General features: G+C 52.2%; 1 protein-coding gene across 2 annotated transcripts in view; it reads right to left on the reverse strand.

Annotated features, from left to right (window-relative positions):
- TRAPPC10 (trafficking protein particle complex subunit 10) overlaps positions 1-14,928 on the reverse strand; it is an 86,252-nt gene extending 71,324 nt beyond the window's left edge. For both annotated transcript variants that reach the window (XM_042998840.1, XM_042998839.1), the window contains exon 1: positions 14,790-14,928. In XM_042998840.1, the coding sequence (XP_042854774.1) occupies positions 14,790-14,856 (67 nt within the window). In that variant the 5' untranslated portion in view covers positions 14,857-14,928. The remainder of the gene's footprint in view (positions 1-14,789) is intronic.
- Between the last annotated feature and the right edge of the window lie 5,510 nt (positions 14,929-20,438).

Below are 20,438 nucleotides of genomic sequence, written 5' to 3' on the forward strand. Positions count from 1 at the left end.
TCGGCTACAGTCTTTTCTGACCCAAGATGCTGTCACTGAGATGAGAGTCTAACCAGAGCGTAACAGCAGCCCCAGATGCCCCACCCCCCACCTGACGACACCACGCGAGCGCCAGGCCAGCCACGAGCTGCCCACACAACCCTAGACCATTTGTCCTATAGCAACCAGAAGAGCCGTACGACATTCACCTTCAATCACGTTGAGCACGAAGCCTTTATCTTAGGTCCACTACAACTACAAAGTCACAAAGTTATTTAGTGTCCAAATTTTTGAGACTCAGATTCTGAATTCTTTCTTCCTTCCTTCCTTTCTTTCTTTCTTTCTTTCTCTCTCTTTCTCTTTCTCTCTCTCTTTCTTTCGAGAAAGAGGTTTGGTCATGACCTGAGCCGAAACCAAGAGTGAAACACTTAACCGACTGAGCCACCCAGGCGCCCCCAGAGTTTTCATTCGTAACAGTGGACAACAGCTGGAACAGAATCAACGTTAGGTTGACACTTACAGACTAGAGGACGTCAGGATGCCCTGCTTTGTGCAAAAATGCCTCAAACAAGACCGACAACTGGCACTTTACCCCCTGGGAGTCTCCGTCCAAAGCAAACCGTCCAAAGGGGTTCTATCTGAGGGACAAGATCACAGGGGTGTTTGCTTTCTGCATGTCAGGAATATGGGATGTCTCAACTAAAATAACATAAAGGTATTCTCTTTAACCTAAAAGAAAAACGCCCGTACCTACCTTCAAAAAGCTATAAATCTGATGTTCCTACGATGTTTATGCAACAATTTTTAAACGATTTTAGGACTCAATTATGACAGGAGGATTGAATTTGGCACTAAACGGTCTACAGAAAAAGTAGCATAAGTTACCAAATGTGGTTTGAGTGCTTGACAGCTATAAATTATGCCTCAGGGGAAACACAAGGCTAAGTTAAAAGTTACTTTCAGTTGGGAAGGACACAGGGTTTTCACACTTGTAGAACCGTTACTTCCCATGATTTTTTTTTTCCCCGAGACACGTGGGAAGGGCATTTCGGAATCTACGTCACGGTCCCGCCTGCCTCAGCCTGTGAATACGTCCCCTCACACGGCAAGGGTGCAGCTAGACAGGGCTGCTCCTCGGGTGATCTTAAACAAAGAGATTATCCCCGATCCTCCGGGAGGGCCAAGGTGCTCACAGGAGAGTAATTCAATGGGGGAGGAGGGAGGCAGCAGGGCCAGAACCAAAGAGGTGGCATCCTGCGAAGGACCCAACTGGTCACTGTTGCCTCTGAAGGCGGAGGAAGGGCCGTGAGCCGAACGACGCGGGCAGCCTCCAGACGCCGGAAAAGGACAAGGCAACGGATTCTCCCCCGGAGCCTCCAGAAGGAATCAGCCCGGCGGCCCCCTGATTTTAGCCCAATGAGACCCATTTCAGACTTCTGACCTCCACGACTCTAAAATAATATATTGTGTTCTTTTAAGGCACTGAGTCTATACAATTTGTTACAACACCACAAGAAAAATTAAAGCGCTTAATTTGCAACAACGACAAATTTTGCACAATATCTTTCTTCTGAGGTTCTAGGAGGGCTTGCTAAGCTACAGGCGGTTTGGCACCAGGTGAGAGCTGGCTACAAGAAGTCAGAGAGGGGCCGTCCATTTACTGTCCAAACACAGCACAGTGCACCGGGGACACCCTCAGCACTGGGCACACGCGCTCTGCACTCGCAAGCCGGCCCGAGGAGAGAAGGCCACTCCGCAAATGGAAACTGAGGCCCGAGCAGGTGCATCTCCCTAACCTGCCCGAGGTCAAGCAACCAATAAGCCTCAAAGCTGGGACTGACTCACCTCCAGGCAGCCTGGCTCTGCACTCAACATTCTTCTCTACGGCTCTGGGTTGTGTCTCTATTTCTTTTATTGTGTGCTGATTAATCTGCAGACAGGCTCTGTCGATGCTGCTTGGCTGAAGATACAGGTTCCGGGAGACACTTCCTTCCCTCAACAGTGAACATTTCTGTCATTTGCTTACCAGTCACCAGCCCTTAAACATGCAAAGCTATGAAATCTTAACACAGAAGTATAAAAGGATCGGGACACTATAACCATGAGAGAGTTGCAGAGAAAAACAAAAGGTTCAGCCAATTTGCAGCTGATGGGTAGCTTCCCTCGTAATTAATACGTGTATTTTCAAGCTCAGTATTTTTAGTTGCAGATTGATGTTGGGTAAAAGATCTTAAATAAAGCTTTTAAATATCTGTTGATACAAATTTCTCATACAGTATAATTTTTCTTGGAATTCTTTAGTATAATCTTAGTAAAGGGAAATAGTAACCTCTCCAATAAAACACTCCTCTCACTTGATCTCAAGCTCTCGAAGACGTCCAGATTATTTTAGCCTGTTAGCAAAGCGGGTGTCCTCGACAATCTAACGGGCAATGTCTTATCTTAAAAGCATTAGACTTAGCCTGCGGGACTCCACAGGTTCCCGCACGGACGGGTGGCCAAGACGGGACGGGCTGTAACTCAACGTGAACGAGTGCCGGTGAGAGACCGAGGAGCCTGCGTTTGGAGGCCTGGGTGTCCCCGCTCTGAGGACCTCCTCGCCGGGACCCTGGAGGCGGCCAGCTGTGGGGTGCCTGGACTAGGGACGGATGACCAATGTCGAGGCCCTTCCAAGCGAGGGATTAGATGATTCTACCTTTGAACAAATACGTCAAAGGAAATATATAACGTATCTAGCCTTTGCCTTACAGAAAAATCTTCAGAAAGAGCCACTCTTCGGGTTTGCGGTTAACGAACGCAAGCTACGGTTCAGCAGCCGGCAGCGTGTTCCCGTCTGAAAACGGGGGCTGAAGACAGAGCACCGTCAGTGACCCGAACACCGCATGCACTTGCCCACAGGCCATACATGACTCCGTTGCTCAACAGCTTTTCGGAGAACGGACTTTCAAACGGACGATAAAAACGTCCAAGGTCACAAGCGGGGAGGTCCCGCCAGCCCGTTCAATCATGTGTAAAGCGTATTTGCTATACTTCCTGTACCATGTCAGCACAGTAATGAAAATTAATGAATGCTTCAAACCGGTAGCTCTTTCGTGGGGAAACCTAATGTCAGATGCATAGTCACAGGATATAGAAACCCTCCCCCGTGGTCCTCCCCGAGTATCTGCACATACAAGGTTTTCACATTTGGGGACTGGAAGTGGGGAGTGAGGTTAATGAGAAAAAACAAAGAAGATCCAGAAGTCATTCAGATTCTAGAAGCAGAAACCCAGGTGTAGTCTGTCCTGTAAGATGGGCAACTGACCCCTCGCTTCTGCGTATAAACACTGCCCTCCCTTCATCGCGAGGCGCATGCTTGGGAAGCAAGTGAGCCCTCCCTCCCACAGCGCTGCACCACAGAGGCCAAGCGTAAAGAAAAGTAATTTCCCACAGTCAACATGATGGGGATGATGGAGAGCTCCCTTGTCGGGTCGTCCGCCGTCCTGCCAAAATACAGATGTTAAATCACGAGTCGTGTATCCTGCCCCTCCAGCACTGGAGTTCAAGGCACACCCACTGCACCCTGCTCTCACCGCTGTGACGTGTGCACGCGGCCGCTCTCCACGCCGCTCTTCTCTCCCCCAGCAGCCGGTCTCTAGAACAGTTACTACCCCGGGTGTGATCAAAGGGGAAAAACACAATCTACGCTAGCAGTAATCGAGTTGTGTGCCGCGGGAGAAAGCAGGAAAGGAACCACAGCCAACACGCAGAGACTACGCACAAGATATAAAGCCCCAAAGTCGCCTTCCTTTTTGACATGAAGACAATTTAGCACACGCCAAGAGCGCCAAATGTTCGAGTAAACAATTCTAACCAGGACAACAGTCCCCTTCTCTGGCATTCACGGATCGAATGCGGCCTAAAACTCAGGAGATGAAACATAAAAAGAAGACTGGATGAGTGCATCTAAATAAAGAACACTGAAGAGTTAGCCCTTGTCGGTTTACATATTTTTAAATAAAGAAAATATGGAGAGGTGGCTCAGTAGGTTAAGCCTCCAACTCTTGATTTCGGCTCAGGTCATAATCATGGTTCGTGGGTTCGGGTCCCACGTCGGGCTCCGCTTCGGATTCTCCCCCTGCCCCCTCTCTCTCTCTCTCTGCTCTTCTTCTGCATATGCACGCACTCTCAAAATGAACTTAAAAAAATTTTTTTTAGTTAAAAAAAAAAAAAGAAAATACAAAATGACTGTAGCAGTCTGAATCACACACAGCATTTACGAGTTCAAGAGATCATGCCTGCCACAGGCCCGCCCCTGCTCTGGGGCTTTGGAGACAAGGGCTCCTAAAACCGCTCTTCCCCTAGGGTTCCCAAAGACCACCTTCTCAGTGAGGCCCAGCTGTAGCTTCCAAAGGGCACACCATCATGGAGGGGAATTTGGCAACACCTAGCAAAATCACGTGTTTTCCGTAGCCCCGGCAATCCCTGAAGGGACCTATCCCAACAGACACACGCACAAAGCTGTTTGATTCAGGACTGTATGAAACAGCAAAATACAAAACCATTTCTCTCCCCGGATGGGGGCCAAGGAGAACAAACCACGGAATGGCTACATAACAGAGTTCTGCGGGACTGAAAACACCAACAGGAAAGATCTCCAGGAAATGTTGAGAAAAAAAGCGAGGGGGGGAATGTGTGTGTGTGTGGTCTGCAATCTCCTACCCCAGAAAGGGAAGTACAAATACGTATGAATTTTTTTTATGGAAGGAGAATACTTGGAGAAGGAAGGGACAGGGTGGAGAGGAGCCAAGTACACACTGCCTTCTTGTCCATACACCTTGCTTGGAAGATACGATTTTGAAAGCAGGTACATATTCACATTATTATGAAACAAGGTTAAACTTCTAAAAAGCTTTCCCTAAAAACGTCAGAAAAAAATACAACAAATGAAGTTAAATGTATGCGCGGTGGGCAGTATAAGCACCAAGAAAGAAGTCGGACAAGGGAGGCAGTCTGACTGCGCTCCTAGTGGGATATATCCAAACATCAGAGAGCTATTAAAAATGTTTTAACTCGGTGTTCACGAGTCACTGTCGACGGCTGAGTGAAAGACACCGCGTTAAGTGGCTCCCTGGGCCTGCAGCAGCCCCATCTCCAAGGTGTTTGCTAGAAATGCCCGTTCCCAGGTCCACCCCTGACCCGCTGAGTCAGAAATTAGGGTGGAGCCCGGGGTCAGGTTCTAACAAGCCCTCTAGGGGATTCCGATGCAGCTCTCGCTCTACCTCTCTCATCCCCAAGTACCCACAGAACAGAACGGGGTGGGGGGGGGGGAGAAAGAAAATTGGAAGAGAGAGCAGTTAATTAAACCTCAAAAGAGAGACAGAGGGAAACCGGGATCTGAAGACAGACCAGAAGAGCATTGAGCTCAAAACCCTACTGGTATACTAATTAATTCAAAGATTAAAAAAAAAAAAAAAAAAAAGACATTGAAAATGTAAACACCAGGGCGCCTGGGCGGCTCAGTCAGTTAAGCATCTGACTTCAGCTCAGGCCATGATCTCACAGTCATGAGACGGAGACCTGAGTTGGGCTCAGCACAGAGCACGGAGCCTGCCTGGGATTCTCTCTCTCCTTCTCTGTCCCTCCCCAGCTCGTTCTCTCTCTTTCTCAAAATAAGTAAATAAACTTCAAAAAATAAAAGTCCCGGTCTTTCAGAGATATTCTGTCTTGAAAGGCACACGCTGTCTTCGCTCCGGCTGCCATGACAAAATACCACGACAGGAGTTGTTTTCTCCCAGTTCTGGAGCCCGGAAGTCCAAGATCAAGGTGCTGGCCATTCAGTTCCAGGTGCCTGATTTCTTCCCGGTTGGTGCCTCGCCCGTCCTGGTGCTCAGTGGCCTTTCCTTGCCGTGCAGGAGGAGGCAGGGCGCGTGCTCGCCCTCTTCTCATAGGCCTCTGACTCCATCCCCGGGGCCTACATCCCCTCCTAACCCGCTCACCACCCAAAGACCCCCATCTCGCAATACTGCCACACTGGGGAGCGGGGCTCCCACCTAGGAACTGCGGGGAGGGGAGCCAAACCTTTGGTCCATAACACGTACACTTACGGATAAGCGTACACACTTGGGATTTGCTTCGGAAATAACATGGGATTAGGGGGATGGGGGTTTGGACGTGCGAGACTGGCCAATCCGTCCAACTGCTGAAGTTGGGTGACAGGTTGGCGGGGTTCCTTTACCCTGTTCTTACTACTTTTGTACACATTTGCCAGTCTCCATACTTGCAATAAAAAGTTGAAATGCTACAGTTCTCCCACTTCTCTTCCCCTTTTCTTTTTTCCCACAGCACGTAGCCACAGTTACGTAATTTACTGCACATGCGTACTGTCTACCTCCTCTTGCTGGAATGTAGGCTCTACGAGGGCTGGGGTCTGTGCTCATGGATGCGCCTGCACACATCACCGCTGCGGAGCCCAACCCTACGCCAGACAGCCAGGGCCCCGCGGCACAGGGCACCCTGCAGCAGAGATTAACGCCAAGTGCTGGGGTCCGAATACGCTCCCAGGCTATGAATGCAACTTTAGAACGGATGAGATCACACTGAGGATTTCTAGCGCGGCTGACTTACTCGGTTCTGAGACTTAGGAAGCGAGATTTTTATTTCACTGAACTCTATGGCAAAGGATTTCTCTGAGGGGTAATTTTAGAGACAAGTCCCCCCCTCAGTGTGGGCAGACGGTGTCTGCCTCCCCACCTACTTGGTAAAGTCGTGGCACAGGAGGAGGCCGATCCTCGCTGTGCCATCAAATACTGAGGGACCCTGGTCGGGCACAGCCGAACCCGCCCTGGCGTCTTCACCTTCAAAATGACCCCTGACGGCCCATCCTATTTTCACCTCCACACTTAGAAACCTACTAACTGATCCACTGATCCAAAAGTGCCCGTAAATGGGGAGCTGTGAAGCTAGTAAAAATCACTACCTGAAAAGGTTATTCTTAGTTCCAAGGCTCACCTAAAATTTTAGCTCTAAAATGTACACAATTACTTCTGAATGCTAAACAGACCTGTTGAAAACAAGAAACATTCCAAACTTACAATAGTTCCCAGTGAAACCAAGGTCTAAACCTGTTGTCAGTTTCCTCATAATTTCTCTCACTTTCTTTAAAATTTTGCAAACAAGGACCTAAAAGAACATGAAGGAACAAAACACCACGGAACACAAGCACAAGAAGCTAACTAAAGGCACTGACCGCCCAGGGGAAAATAACAAAGGAGAGAGACATTACCAAAAACGTTCACTTTTTCCAAGAGACCATCCCACCTCGTGCCAACATCTAGAGCCCCAAATCCCAGATGCCGAGGAATCATTCCCCTGGTCAAGAGACCGGCAAAGACAAACCTCTACGACCGAGGCTGCGTTACACAACCAGGGAAGCGCGAGGGACGTTGGCTGATGTGCGCCCGGATGCCAACGCAGACACTGAGGCAGGGAACGAACTCGGCCCCCCAACGACCTGTCCACCTCCCGAACCCCTAAACCTGCGGCTGGGATCTTACTTGGAAAAAGGATTTGTAGATGGAATGAAGTTCAGGATCTCAAATGAGATCACCCCAGATCATCCGGGTGGGCGCTACATCCCACGACACGCGTCCCGATAAGAGACAGGGGAGCAAATGCAGAGAGAGACGAACCACACGAGACAAGGCGGACCCAAGACAGAGACGAGAGAGGCGCAGCTACGAGCCAAGGGATGCCAGGGGCTGCTGGCGGCGTGCAGAGGCAGGAAGGGTCTTCCCCAGGAGCCGCAGGAGGGAGCACGGCCTACAGCACCTCGCTTTTCCACTTCCGGTCTCCAGAACTGCAGGAGAACAGATTTCCATGGTTTTAAGCCGGCAGGTTTCCGATAATCTGTTACAACAGCCCTAGGAAACTAAGGTATATGGCATAAAATACAAAATAGAATGCACACTTTTTCCTAGCACCATTCCAATTCGTGTTTTAGTCATGTTTTGGGCTATACCTCTTAAATGTCAAAGTAAACGCAGCTGAACATGCAACTCAGAAGCGGTCCAATCATCAATAAACACATAAAAAGAGCTAATCATCAGGCAAATGCACCGCCAAACAACTACAACGAACTCGGGCTGAACAAAGAGATCCTGGATACGATATCAACAGCGCCACCCAAAAGTAAAAAAATTAATAATGAGACTTCATCAAAATTAAAAATGTTTGTACTCCGAAAGACAGCATTCAGAAAATTAAAGACCGCCAAAGATTAGAAAAAAATATTCGCAAATCATGGATCTGAGAAAGGACAGGTATCAGAAAATACAATAAACGCTTATAACTCAACGATAATCTAATTTAAAAAAGGGCAAAACAGGAGCTCTTGTGTGGCTCAGTAGGTTAAGCGTTGGTCTCCTGACTGTGGCTCAGGTCATGCTCTCTGTTCAAGAGTTCAAGCCCCACATCGGGCTCTGTTCTGACAGCACAGAGCCTGCTTTGGATCTTTTCTCTCTCTGTCTCTCTCTCTCTCTCTCTCTCTGACTCTCCCTCACTTACGCACACATGGGGGCACTGTCTCTCTCAAAAAATAATAAACTTAAAAAAAAAAAAAAAAGGGCAAGGTGGCTGGGTGGCTCAGTCAGTTAAGCATGTGACTTCGGCTCAGGTCATGATCTCATGGTTCCTGAGTTCGAGCCCCGTGTCAGGTTCTGTGCTGACAGCTCTGAGCCCGAAGCCTGCTTTGGATTCTCTCCCTCTCTCTCTCTCTCTCTCTCTCTCTCTCTCCCCCTCTCTCTGCCCCTTCCCCACTTGTGCTCTGTCTCTCTCAAAAATAAACAAACATTAAAAAAAATCAAAAAAGAAAAGGACCAAATATCTGAATAAACATTTCACTAAAGAAGATATACAAAAGGCTACTAAGAATTGGCAAAAATGCTCAACTTCACTAGTCGTGAGGGAAATGCAAATTAAAACCAAAATCAGACACCACGTCACGTGTGCTGGGATGGCTCTAATAAAAAAAAAAAAACACCGACAGGTGTGTGTCCACGGGCATACAGAGCTTCTGGAACCCTCGCACACTGCTGGTGGCCATGGCTAAGCACTACAGACACTTTGGAAAACAACTGAGCAGTTTCTTAAAAAGTTAAACATAAGCTTATCACACAACACAGCAGCTCGGTTCCTAAGAATCCCCCACAAAAAATGACAACAGGTCCACACAGATAGACCCGCAAATGCTCCAGCCACACTATTCTTAACAGCCAAAAAGCGGAAACACTCCGAACGTCCACCAGCTGGGGAACAGCCCAACAAGACGGGGTCCATCCCTCGGGCGGCCCGCTAGCCACAAATGAAAGGAACGGACTCCAGATGAAGGCACAGCCTCCAAGGACGGGGACGATCAGCCTCCAGACACCGCTGAGGACAAAAAGGCAGCCACAAGGCTGCACGCCACGGGATTCCGTCTGGACGAAACGTCTAGAAAACACCAGTGTAGAGGGACAGCTGACGCGCGGTCCTGGAAGGGTCCGAGCGAGGGAAGTGCACGCCGGGACTTCTCTTATAGCGGGCTCGCCCGAACCCCAGGGAGAACCGGCTTCAAAGGGCTGGGGCGGAGGCAGGGAGGCGGCGGGGAGGCCGCTGGGGCAGAGCAGGGAGAGCAACGCTGGCTGGTGCTCGGGGGAGCGACAGCAAAGGTGGGAGAAGTGGCTGGATTGGAGATAAATGTCAGAGGTCAACAACGACTGTGGGCAGCCTGACTGCCAGTTGTGGGAGAAAGAGAGGAGTCCTCAATGTTCATGTTCCGCTGAAAAACCAAATATTCTCTGCGACCAAACACCGAGCGCACGTGCATACACGTGCACTCCCGCCCAGAGCAGTTACAGAGGAAAGACGCCCGCACGGGAGGGAGCAAGGCCAAGGCCGCACAGGGCACAGGGTGGCAGAGGCTCAGGGAGGCGGGAGCGACCGGTGCGCCCAGGGGACCAAAGGCCGGCGGCCGGTGGCGGCGGGACGGGAAGCGCCAGGCACCGGAGGCGGCGGGGGACCAGCACCCCGTGACCGCACACACCGAACCCTGCGGCTCCCGGGAGCACACGCTCTGACGACCGGCCAAAAGCTTTCTGAGACGAGCAGCGCTTCCGCCCGTCCCTTGCACGCCCGCAGAAGGCGGCCCCCCCAGGCCGCCGGTCCCCACCAGCGTGCCAGGCCGCCCCGTGCTCCGCTCCTCTCTGGGCACACGCGGTCGTGATGTCCGCCGGACTGGACTACCTCGTCCCGGCAGAGCTTAGGAACGAAAATCAGACCCTGGAGTTTCACCTGCATAAACAAATCACACTTCACTGGAGACTCTTCACAAACACATCCTGTAAATCGGGCCTGTAAGCAAATCCAAACAGAAAAGGAACTTTACTTCTACATCATCCTTTCAAATCCACCCTAGAGGTAACACACTAGTAATGTGGGTTTCCAAGCCATGTACCCTGGTGCCTCCCGGTACCGCAGCAAACCCACAGAGGCCCCATCACACAGTATTCTGAATTTATGAGGAAGACAGCAGTGCTGAGAGGTACTGAACCCCACTCGAGGTATTCAGTTTCAGTATCAGGTCCTGCTACATTCCTTTCAAAGACATCATTATATCATAAAACAGGGTGGTTGCCAGGATAAAAGGAAAGTACCATAAACCCCCCCCCACACACACACACACAGAGGATGGCATTGTCCAATCTGACTCCCAAGCTACAGAAGTTGTACAGTGCCCAACAGGTACAACCATCCCATTTATGTTACTGTGGTTGGTTATCTAAGAATGAAAATGAAAATGTTTCCTCTAATTTATGTGTATTATTTTTTCAAATAACTACCATTAAGACATAATACTTACTTAATAAAATTATTTGGACCTAACTAATAAGTGGAATTACGAAGTATTCTTTTCTTTTTAAATTTTTTGTTTAACGTTTATTCATTTTTGAGAGACAGAGCATGAGTGGGCTCCAGGCTCCAGGCTCCGAGCCATCAGCACAGAGCCCGACGCGGGGCTCGAACTCACGGACCGCGAGATCATGACCTGAGCGGAAGTCGGACGCCCAAATGACCGAGACACCCAGGTGCCCCTGAAGTCTTCTTCCTAACTTAGAGATACCATGAAAAAATTACTGAGACACTAAAGGCACTGTGAATAAAGAAAAGTTTAGAAATCACTGCTTGCTGGTTAACTTTTCTTGCACGTTGGTTCTTCTTCTGAGCGCTTATCGACCCTATGAGATTGGTACTATCACCATCCCTACTTCCCAGATGAGGAAGAGACCGTGACGTGCTCTAGGTCATGCGTGAAAGACCTACCCGTGTTAAGCACGCACACATACACGACACACAAACTGCAAGGTGAGAACCTCTGGTACCACCTTCGGTCCCTGCCCTCCAAATATACCTCATGGAACAGCGGGAGGTTCCCTAAGGACAGATGTTTCTCCCACATCTCCACTACTGATTCACTACTGGCTTAAGAATTTAGGGGCGCCTGGGGGGCTCAGTCGGTTGAGCGTCCGACTTCGGCTCAGGTCACGATCTCGCGGTTCGTGGGTGTGAGCCCCGCGTCCGGCTCTGTGCTGACGGCTGGGAGCCTGGAGCCTGCTTTGGATCCTGGGTCTCCGTCTCTCTGCCCCTCCTCCGCTCCTGCTCTTTCTCTCAAGAATAAATAAACATTAAAAAAAAAAAAATTTAATATGGACCAAGACCTACATTTATGTGCATCAATTTAAGTTACTTTTCTGGTACTCAAACTGAGACAGTGATTAAATCACAAGCATCATACTTTCAGGGTGGGTGGAAAATTACAATGTGCAAATTTAAAAACCATAGGGGGTAGGGGATCAAACTCCAACCAGGTTCAAAGCATTTACATACGTGCTCGTTTTTGTCGCCTTTTCCCCCTTTCAAAATGTATAATGTCAGATGTAAACCCCAACCAAATACAGAGATTCAGAAACATAAAGTACGCACCCTAAGAAGTGACTGGTCAGATCATCTGGATGAAGCACTATTATTATTTTTCGAATACTGTGCACTTCCAGGTGGAGAGACAGTATGTGCCATTTTAGGCGTGATGCCAGCAGTCAACAAAGAAACACCACAAATCAGTAGAATTACACTAACTCTGCCCACGAAACGAGAGCTGGGAAAGGAACATATCTTTCCTGACATACCTTTGGAACAGAAACCTAAGCCTTCATTCCACAGTAGACAACTGACCCAGTGGCTGGGGGGGGGGGGGGGGGGGGTGGGAATCTAAGCCCCAACTTAAAATTAGATCAAATAAAACTGCTGGGTTTGTTTCAGACTGTGCATCTTTCGTGATTAATAACTTATTCTACAGGTATTCAAACCGCTCCGATCGGGGAACTCGTCACGCTATTAAGCACCACTACCGGCTCGGCCGACCTCCCTGTGCATTGCATTTCTCTGGGATTTACTAACTTAGCTACTCCCGGGTCTAGACACACCCCCTGCTGAGGGAGTCGGGAGGAGGAAGTGAGCAGCAGGCTGAGAAACTGCTAGTGACGGGCTGAAGGTCAGGATGCTTTACAGGCAGCTTCAGAATCTTATCAAAAAAACCCAGCCAGCTTGCCAAGTGATAACGCAGCCTACTTACCCGAGTCTCTGGGCGCTCTCCGCCCTTCTCCTGGCCACGTACGTACAAGCACTTCCTAAACTTGCCCGACCCAGCCCCACCCCACATTCTCGTCAGGAAGGTCCTCACGATTCACTTCCACTGAAAGTGAGCCGTCCCAAGCTGTACGAGAAACATCAAAACCAAGCACAGGCTCTGCCTTCGCCAGAAAAGGAACGAGGCCCGACCTCCCAGGTGCGGGGCGGCCCAGAGGCCAACAGACGTGGAGAACAGAAGCGCTGCAAACTAAGACGGGTGAGTACGATCGAGAATCTGAAGAACACGCAGCCTGGGGCGGATCCTGTCTACGGCTGGGACTACCAGCTCCTCCCTGCAAAGCCGGGCCCGGAGAAGGGACCAGACAGGTGCCGCCCGGAGCGTCAGCCCCTGGCACGAAACACCAAGCTAGCTTCACGTGTGAACGGGGAAGCCACGTCTGCTAGAACGTGGCACGTTTAAAGGGACCTTTTTTACTTTCCCAGCGAACATTCTCTCAAGCCTCCTGACCGGCTGTGTGCCTTTTCAGACACTTACTCTGTGTGCTTTCCACACAGGGGACAAGCCTTCGTGACAAACCTGCCGGAAAGGAGAGCGTGTGCATAAAAGCGAACATCCAACACCCCTGTGGACCGCTGTCCTTCAGGGTAACAATTCACGCACGAAGTCAGGACACCCAGGAGCTTTCCCTCCAGGAAGGTGCTTACAGAAGACAAGCCAAGGGGCAGAAGCTGTAATTAGATTCTGGGGATCCCCCAGCGCCCCGCACTTGGGGGAGGCCTTTCCAGGATCTGGATTACTCGGACACGGTGAAGACCGCGGCCAGCCCGGCCCCTCCTCCCGGAGGGTTCAGAGCGCAGGGCCTCCGCAGGGCCACACGCACCTGTCCTCCCGGGCTGAAGCTGTGCGGGTGCAACACCTTGAGTAAGACTTTCAGGTGACAGATACTCCGGGGGAGAAAAGAAAACAGCTATTGCTGAACCACGCCAGGGTCCAAATTCAGAGCAGACGCAGCCCGTCTCCCTGAGGTCTACCACGTCACGACGAGCAGCCCGCTTCAACCTTAAACACGCCACCTCTCAGGGTCCGACGAGAGGGCGCACACAGGAGTGCGTCCTAACCAGAAAAGGAGAATAAAGGGAGGAGACGGGAGGTGCTCAAGGCCCACACAGCGGACTCCACTAGGGCCTGGGCGCCCCGACTGTGCTGGAGAAGAAGACCACTGGCAACGAACTGAACACCGTCACAGGTCAAAAATCCTAACAGCCTGAAACACCTCCCTGCAAGACATCAAAACGTCAGCCGACCTTTCGACATCTCCTCTAGCCTCCGTGTTCCTTTAAGCATCTAACCCTAAAGTTCCCGTAAAAAGGAGAATTTTTCTTTCTGCAAAGCAAACGGGCCCCGCGTGCATGCCTAGATGTGGCGCACGCCCGACAGGGAGCCACCCGTCTGGCCGTCCCGAGAGCGAGCCGGCCAGGGGGACGCTCCCCCGTGCCTCACCCGTGCAGCGGGTCTGTCCTCTGGCCGCGGGGAGGGCTCGCGGGTAACGCGCCCGGAACTGGGGGTGGCTCGCAGCCCAGCTCGGCCGGCAGCTGTCAGGCCGGTGGCCGCACACTTCGCACCGCCGCGACCCATCACCGGCGTCGTGTGCTCGGTCTCCCACTACGTCTACCACTTCCCGGAGCGAAGTGCGCACGCACGCAAACTTCGTCCACGCTCGCAACTCTCAGAGCCACGAGACCCTCCCACGGGAGCGGAGGGGACGGCGGGCGGGAAGGACAGGTCCGCCCCCACCGGGAAGGCCGGTCCCCTCCGCGCGCGGGGCCGCCTGCCAAGCCTCGGGGCTGCACGGGGCCGCACGGCGGGGCCCCCCGTTCCGCGCCCGCGATTCCGGGGCGCGCGCGCCTCCCGGGGGCCGTCCAAGTGCAGCGGCCCCGGCCCGCCGGGCCGTCCCGGCGGGGTCGGAGGTCGCCTTCCCGCTCGGAGGGCCCCGCCGCAGCCTCCGCCCCGGCCACACCTCCGTTCCAGGAAGCGGCCGGGCAGGGAGCGCGGGGGCCGGGCCGCAAGGGCCGGGGGCTGGGGACGGGAGCCCGCGCCGGGCGGCCCCGCAACGGCCGCCGCCCCCTCCCGCGCCGACGGGACTCACAGGTGACGATGGGCTTGTTCTCCATGGTGTAGATCACCGGCGGCAGCGGCGCCTCAGGGGCGTCCATGGGCGTCCGCCGTCACCGGCCCGGCCCCCCGCGCCCCATGGGCAGCCCCGAGGCCGCGCCGGGCCAGCCCGAGCCTGAGCGGCGCCGCGACAGGGAGGCCCGCCCGGCCGCGCGAGGCAGCTCCCGAGCCGGCCGCCCGCCGCCGCCGCCGCCGCCCGCCGGCCGCTCCACTTCCGGTCCCGGCGCCGCCGCGCTACCGCTTCCGGGGCGCGCGGCTTAAAGGGGAGGCCTCCGGGCCGGGGGGCGGGCGCTGTCCTCCGACAGCCGGGGGGCGGGGCGGGGGGCGGGCCCGGCGCGGCCCTGCGGGGCTCCCACGTGCTTCCGGGAGCCGCGGCTCCACGCGAGGCGACCGCGGTCCCCGGCGTGGGTCCCGCGCCGCGGTCTACTTGCGGGCGCCCCCGCCAGCAGGGTCCCCTCGGCGTGGGGGACGCGGGGACGCGCGGCTCTTCCCTCGGGCCCACGGCCCACGGCCGAGGGGACGCCTCCACCGCCCCCCAGCGTCTGGCCACCCGGCTGCGCGGCCGCCGCCCCCCGTGCGGATCCCCTGGGACTCGGGGCCCGGGGGCGGCGGCCACCGCGACTCACTGGCAGCACCTGGACGCGGGCGCGACCCCGGGGGTCACCGACAGCACGCGGACACGGATGACCCCGGGGATCACTGGACACTGGTGTGACCCTGAGGGGCACTGACAGCACGTGGGCACTGGGACGACCCTGGGGTCACTAAGGGGGGTGGGGGCCTGTGGGCACCGGTGAGGCACTTGCTCACCTCTGTGACCTGTTGCCCAGCACCCAGCGCTTGCTGTTGTAACCGGACACCCAGTGCCTCAGGGGAGCCGGTCAAGGCACCAGCTTAACTCCCACCGCTGGGCTGAATGGCGGTTACCCCTTGCGAAACTCCCGGTCCTGTGTTTTCGTGTGAGGCTGGTTTTAGCAAGTAGCGTCGCCGCCGTAAAGCACAGCAAGATTACACACCTTCTGGCTGTAGCCAGAGACCCTACAGCCCTGCGGTTCCTGCTCCAGGCTTTCCTGGGAGGCAGCGGCGCACAGACCCTCCCAGGTGGTCGGAAGGAACTGCCTCTCTCTGAATTTCCACAGCAGGTTGCCTCCACGCCTGCCCCCACCGTACTGCAAAATGCCAGAATGAGGGGCTGTGCCTTTTACTTGTGTCCTGAGCCCTCCCTGGTGCCCAGCCACGCAGGGCCTTCACCCAGTGGGCATGTTTGGGGAGTGCCACAGAATTAAACCCTACTAGAACGCGTGTAAGTTTCTTGTGCAAGGAAGGTGGTTTGACTTTTGCAAATGAGGGAAAGTCCATGCACGGGGCGAAGTAGTCTGGGTGTGATCAAAGCTGCCGAGTGTGTGTGTAGAGCGTAGCACGTGCGTTGTGGCTGGGCGAGGAGGCCAAGAGCAGAGTTTCGGACAGCTGGAGCCCATGAGGCGGAGCACGGGGGAAGAAGGAACTAAGGAGGGCCGCAGAGCCAGAATCCTTGTGGCCTTGGCTGGGCTCAGCGTGGGTGGGATAAAGCTCCCTGGGGCTTACCAGAACATGGCCGTGACAGAGTCGAGCATGGCACAAAGGCTAGACGCGAAGCTGGGCTACAGGAAAGACCTCATTGGTACCTCATTCACTCCCAGGGCATTCAGCTGAGACACTAGATGGAGGACCGTGTGCCCAGGGATCAGCCAACTTTATCGGTGAAGGCCCAGATGAGTATTTGAGGCTTTGCAGGTCACATACGGTTTCTGTCTTACATTTTCCTTTGGGACGTTAAAAAAAAAAAAAAAGCGAAAACAGTTATTTAAAAATATAAAAACCATTCTTAGCTCAACAGCCATACAAAAACAGGGCATGGCCCAGAGGTGGTCTGTGAGCCTTAGGTTGCCCACTCCTGCCCTGAAATAAGGCCCACGCCAGACCTATCTTAACGCAGTATAGTGTAATGCAGTATAACGCAAAGCCTGTCAAGGCTGCGAGACCGACGGCATTTGGATGTTAAATCTTGCCGAGTTCTGGGGCTTGGGGACACCTTGAACATTCCTCAGATCCACCCTAACAAAAAGCATAAAACTACGCCTCTCCAAAGTCAAGGTGATAAACACAGTAGCTGAACTGCCAGCAAGAACAAAAGTCACGACGCTTCGGTGGAAGATGAGCCCCTACAGCTTATGATTTACCAATGCCCAATAGATACTAAAAACCTACGAGGCATAAGAAAACTAGAAAGCGTAAACCATAGTCAAGACAAAAGGCAGTCATTAGAAACCTGCCCCTAAATGCCCAAATAGCGTATTCACAGGTTAAGGCTATAAAGCAGCTGTAATACACGTGTTCAAAGAATGAAAAGAAAATATGCTCTTAATGAGGAAAGACAGAGACAGAATAAGTATAAAAACAACCAAATGAAAAGTCTAGAACTGCGAAGCACAATAACTGAGGATCTCACTGCCTTAACAGCAGGTTGGAAAGAGCAGAAAGACTCAGTGACCTTGAAAGACAAATCAAAACAAATTATTCAATCTGAAAAAGAGAAAAAAGACTGAAAATGAAATGGGCAGAGCGTCAGAGACCCATGGACAGGATAAAGTGACCTAACACACGAGTAATAGGAATCCCGGAAGGAGAAAACCGTCAGAATGCGACAGAAAATTCATTTGAAAAACTAATGGCCAAAAACCCACAAATTTGCTGAAAAACCTCAACTTACTGGTCAAGAAACTGTAGAGCCTCCGTAGAACACATGCAAAGAAACTTATGTACAAGGATATCAGGGTCAAAGTGCTAACAACCGAAAAAGAGTGTCGTAAAAGCAGGCAGCAAAGGACACACGTCCCTCTGGGGAACAATGATGGAAATTTCCAGTCATTTCTCGTCAGACACAGCGTCAACCAGAAACTAATGGCATAAACCTTTAAAGTGCCAAATTAAAGAAAAAGCTTAACCCAAAACTCTACGTCCAGCAAAGTATTCTTTTATTTATTTATTTATTTATTTATTTTGAGAGAGAGAGAGAGAAAAAAAAAAAGCAGGGAATGGGCCAAGAGAGAGGGAGACAGAGGATCTGAAGCAGGCTTTGCACCAACATCAGAGAGCCGGATACGGGGCTTGAACCCACACGAGATCGTGACCTGAGCCGAAGTCAGACACTTAACTGACCGAGCCATGCAGACGCCCCAAAAGTATTCTTAAAACATGAGAGCAGATAAAGATATTTTCAGATTGAGTTGCAAGAATCTGTGGCCAGCAGGCAGGTGCAACAGGAAATGGTCAGGGCTATTCTGCAGAGGGAAAGGAAGAAGATCGAAACTTGGATGTGTAGGAAGGATAGCTCTGGGAGTGGTTAACAAATGGGTAAACATAAGTTGTTGCACTTTTTTCTTCTTTCCATAGTTCCCTTAAAAGGGAACTAATGGGGCGCCTGGGTGGCGCAGTCGGTTAAGCGTCCGACTTCAGCCAGGTCACGATCTCGCGGTCCGTGAGTTCGAGCCCCGCGTCAGGCTCTGGGCTGATGGCTCGGAGCCTGGAGCCTGTTTCCGATTCTGTGTCTCCCTCTCTCTCTGACCCTCCCCCATTCATGCTCTGTCTCTCTCTGTCCCAAAAATAAATAAAAAACGTTGAAAAAAAAAATTAAAAAAAAAAAAAAAGGAACTAGTTAGGGGCGCCTGGGTGGCTCAGTCGGTTAAGCGTCCAACTCTTGATTTCGGCTTAGGTCGTGATCTCATGGTTCATGGGTCTGAGCCCCACATCGGGCTCCGTGCTGACAGCTCAGAGCCTGGAGGCTGCTTCTGATTCTGTGTCTCCCTCTCTCTCTGCCCCTCCTCTGCTCATGCTCTATCTCTCACTCTCAAAAATAAATAAGCATTAAAAAAATTTTTTTTTTAAATAGAACTACCAGGGGCACGTGGGTGGCTCAGTCAGTTAAGCATCTGGCCGGCTCTCGATTTCAACTCACATCATGATCTCACGGTTTGTGAGTTCGAGCCCCACGTTGGGCCCTGTACTGACAGTGTCAGTGCCTGCTTGGAATTTTGTCTCTCTTTCTGCCCCTCCCTCACTTGCACTCTCTCTCTCTCTCTCTCAAAACAAATAAATAAACTTAAAAAAAAAATAGAACTACCATATGATCCAATAATTCCACTACTGGGTGTTTACCCAAAGAAAATGAAAACACTAATTTGAAAAGATATGTGCACCCCTGTGTTTACTGCAGCAGTATTTATAATAGCCAAGGTATGGAAGTTTCCTTTCTGGAGGGAAGGAAGGGAAGGGCCAAGCCTCCCACTCCGTTGCAGCCAGCCTCCGGGTTCATGAGCAGTAAGGGGACTTCTGGGCTCTTTTCCCTGCGAACAGACCTATCAGAATTTTTTTCACATGGGAATTTGAAAAATGCTTGAATTCAGCACAAATACTGGTCTGGCGATTCCTTCTAATAATGGTGAACACGATGCTGTTCCCATTAATCAATGTCTATTCTCTTTCCAGATCCTCTGCTCCTGATGGCATTCGGGTTTTTTAAAGGTTGCTGGAACTGGTGCCCAAATGGTCTTTTCCTGGTAGCCCGTTACCTTGTCTCCAGGCTCCAAAGAGCCTGTTAAATTATGTATCGGGGCACTGCATATTCTGTGCCTGCAGGGAGGCACCACGGCGCTTGCTCTGTCCCGCCGCTCAGAGACCCGGGCCAAAGGAATGGCCAGCCAGCAAATGTTCGTGGCAGGTTAATTTGAAGTAGCCCCAAACCGGAAACAACCCAGATGTCCTCTGCTAGGTGGCTGGTTAAACGGGCCTTCCGCACCTGGAACACTACACAGCGGTAAAGAACCCTGCTGGCAGGTGCAGGGACCTGGGTGGGCCTTGAGAGAACGGCGCCGAATGAAGACATCCAACCCCAAAGGTCGCATGCTCTGCGATCCCATTCCTGAACACTCGTGAAATGACAAAATTACAGAGATGGAGAACAGATGAGTGTTTGCCGAGAGTTAAGGCGAGGGTGTGGGTAAGCAGGGAAGGGGGCGGAAGAACCCTGGTGGGGACGGACGGTGCAGCATCTGGGCTGTGTCAACGTCACCGTCCCGTCGGGGTGGGCGCCGGAGGCAATGCAAGGTGTCGCCCCTGGGGAGAAAAGAGGTAAAGGGCACACTTAGAGTTGCACGTGAATCTACATTATCCCAAAAGAAAAGTTTAATTAAAAACCCAGCTGACATTGGGGCGCCTGCGTGGCTCGGTCTGTTGAGCGTCCAGCTTCGGCTCAGGTCATGATCTTGTGGTTCGTGAGTTTGAGCCCCACGTGGGGCTCGCTGCTGTCAGCTTGTCAGCTTGTCTGACCCCCTCTCTCTGCCCCTCCCCTGCTTGCGCTCGCCCCAAAATAAATAAATATTTAAAAACCCAACTGGCATTAAAGTAGTTAACAGGCGAGTCCCCAAAGGATCCACGAGGTGAGCTGCGTGATGCTCTGAACATTTTGGCCCGTGCCCGCTCCTCTGTGATCGCGCTTGGTGGGCTCACCACGTGTTGAAAAGCGTCTCCACGCGCAGCACTGCGCTGGGCCAGGCAGCCTGGCCCCTCCAGGTCAGACGTTTCCCTA

The sequence above is a fragment of the Panthera tigris genome, chromosome C2, assembly GCF_018350195.1.
Source record: "Panthera tigris isolate Pti1 chromosome C2, P.tigris_Pti1_mat1.1, whole genome shotgun sequence".
Lineage (NCBI taxonomy): Eukaryota > Metazoa > Chordata > Mammalia > Carnivora > Felidae > Panthera > Panthera tigris.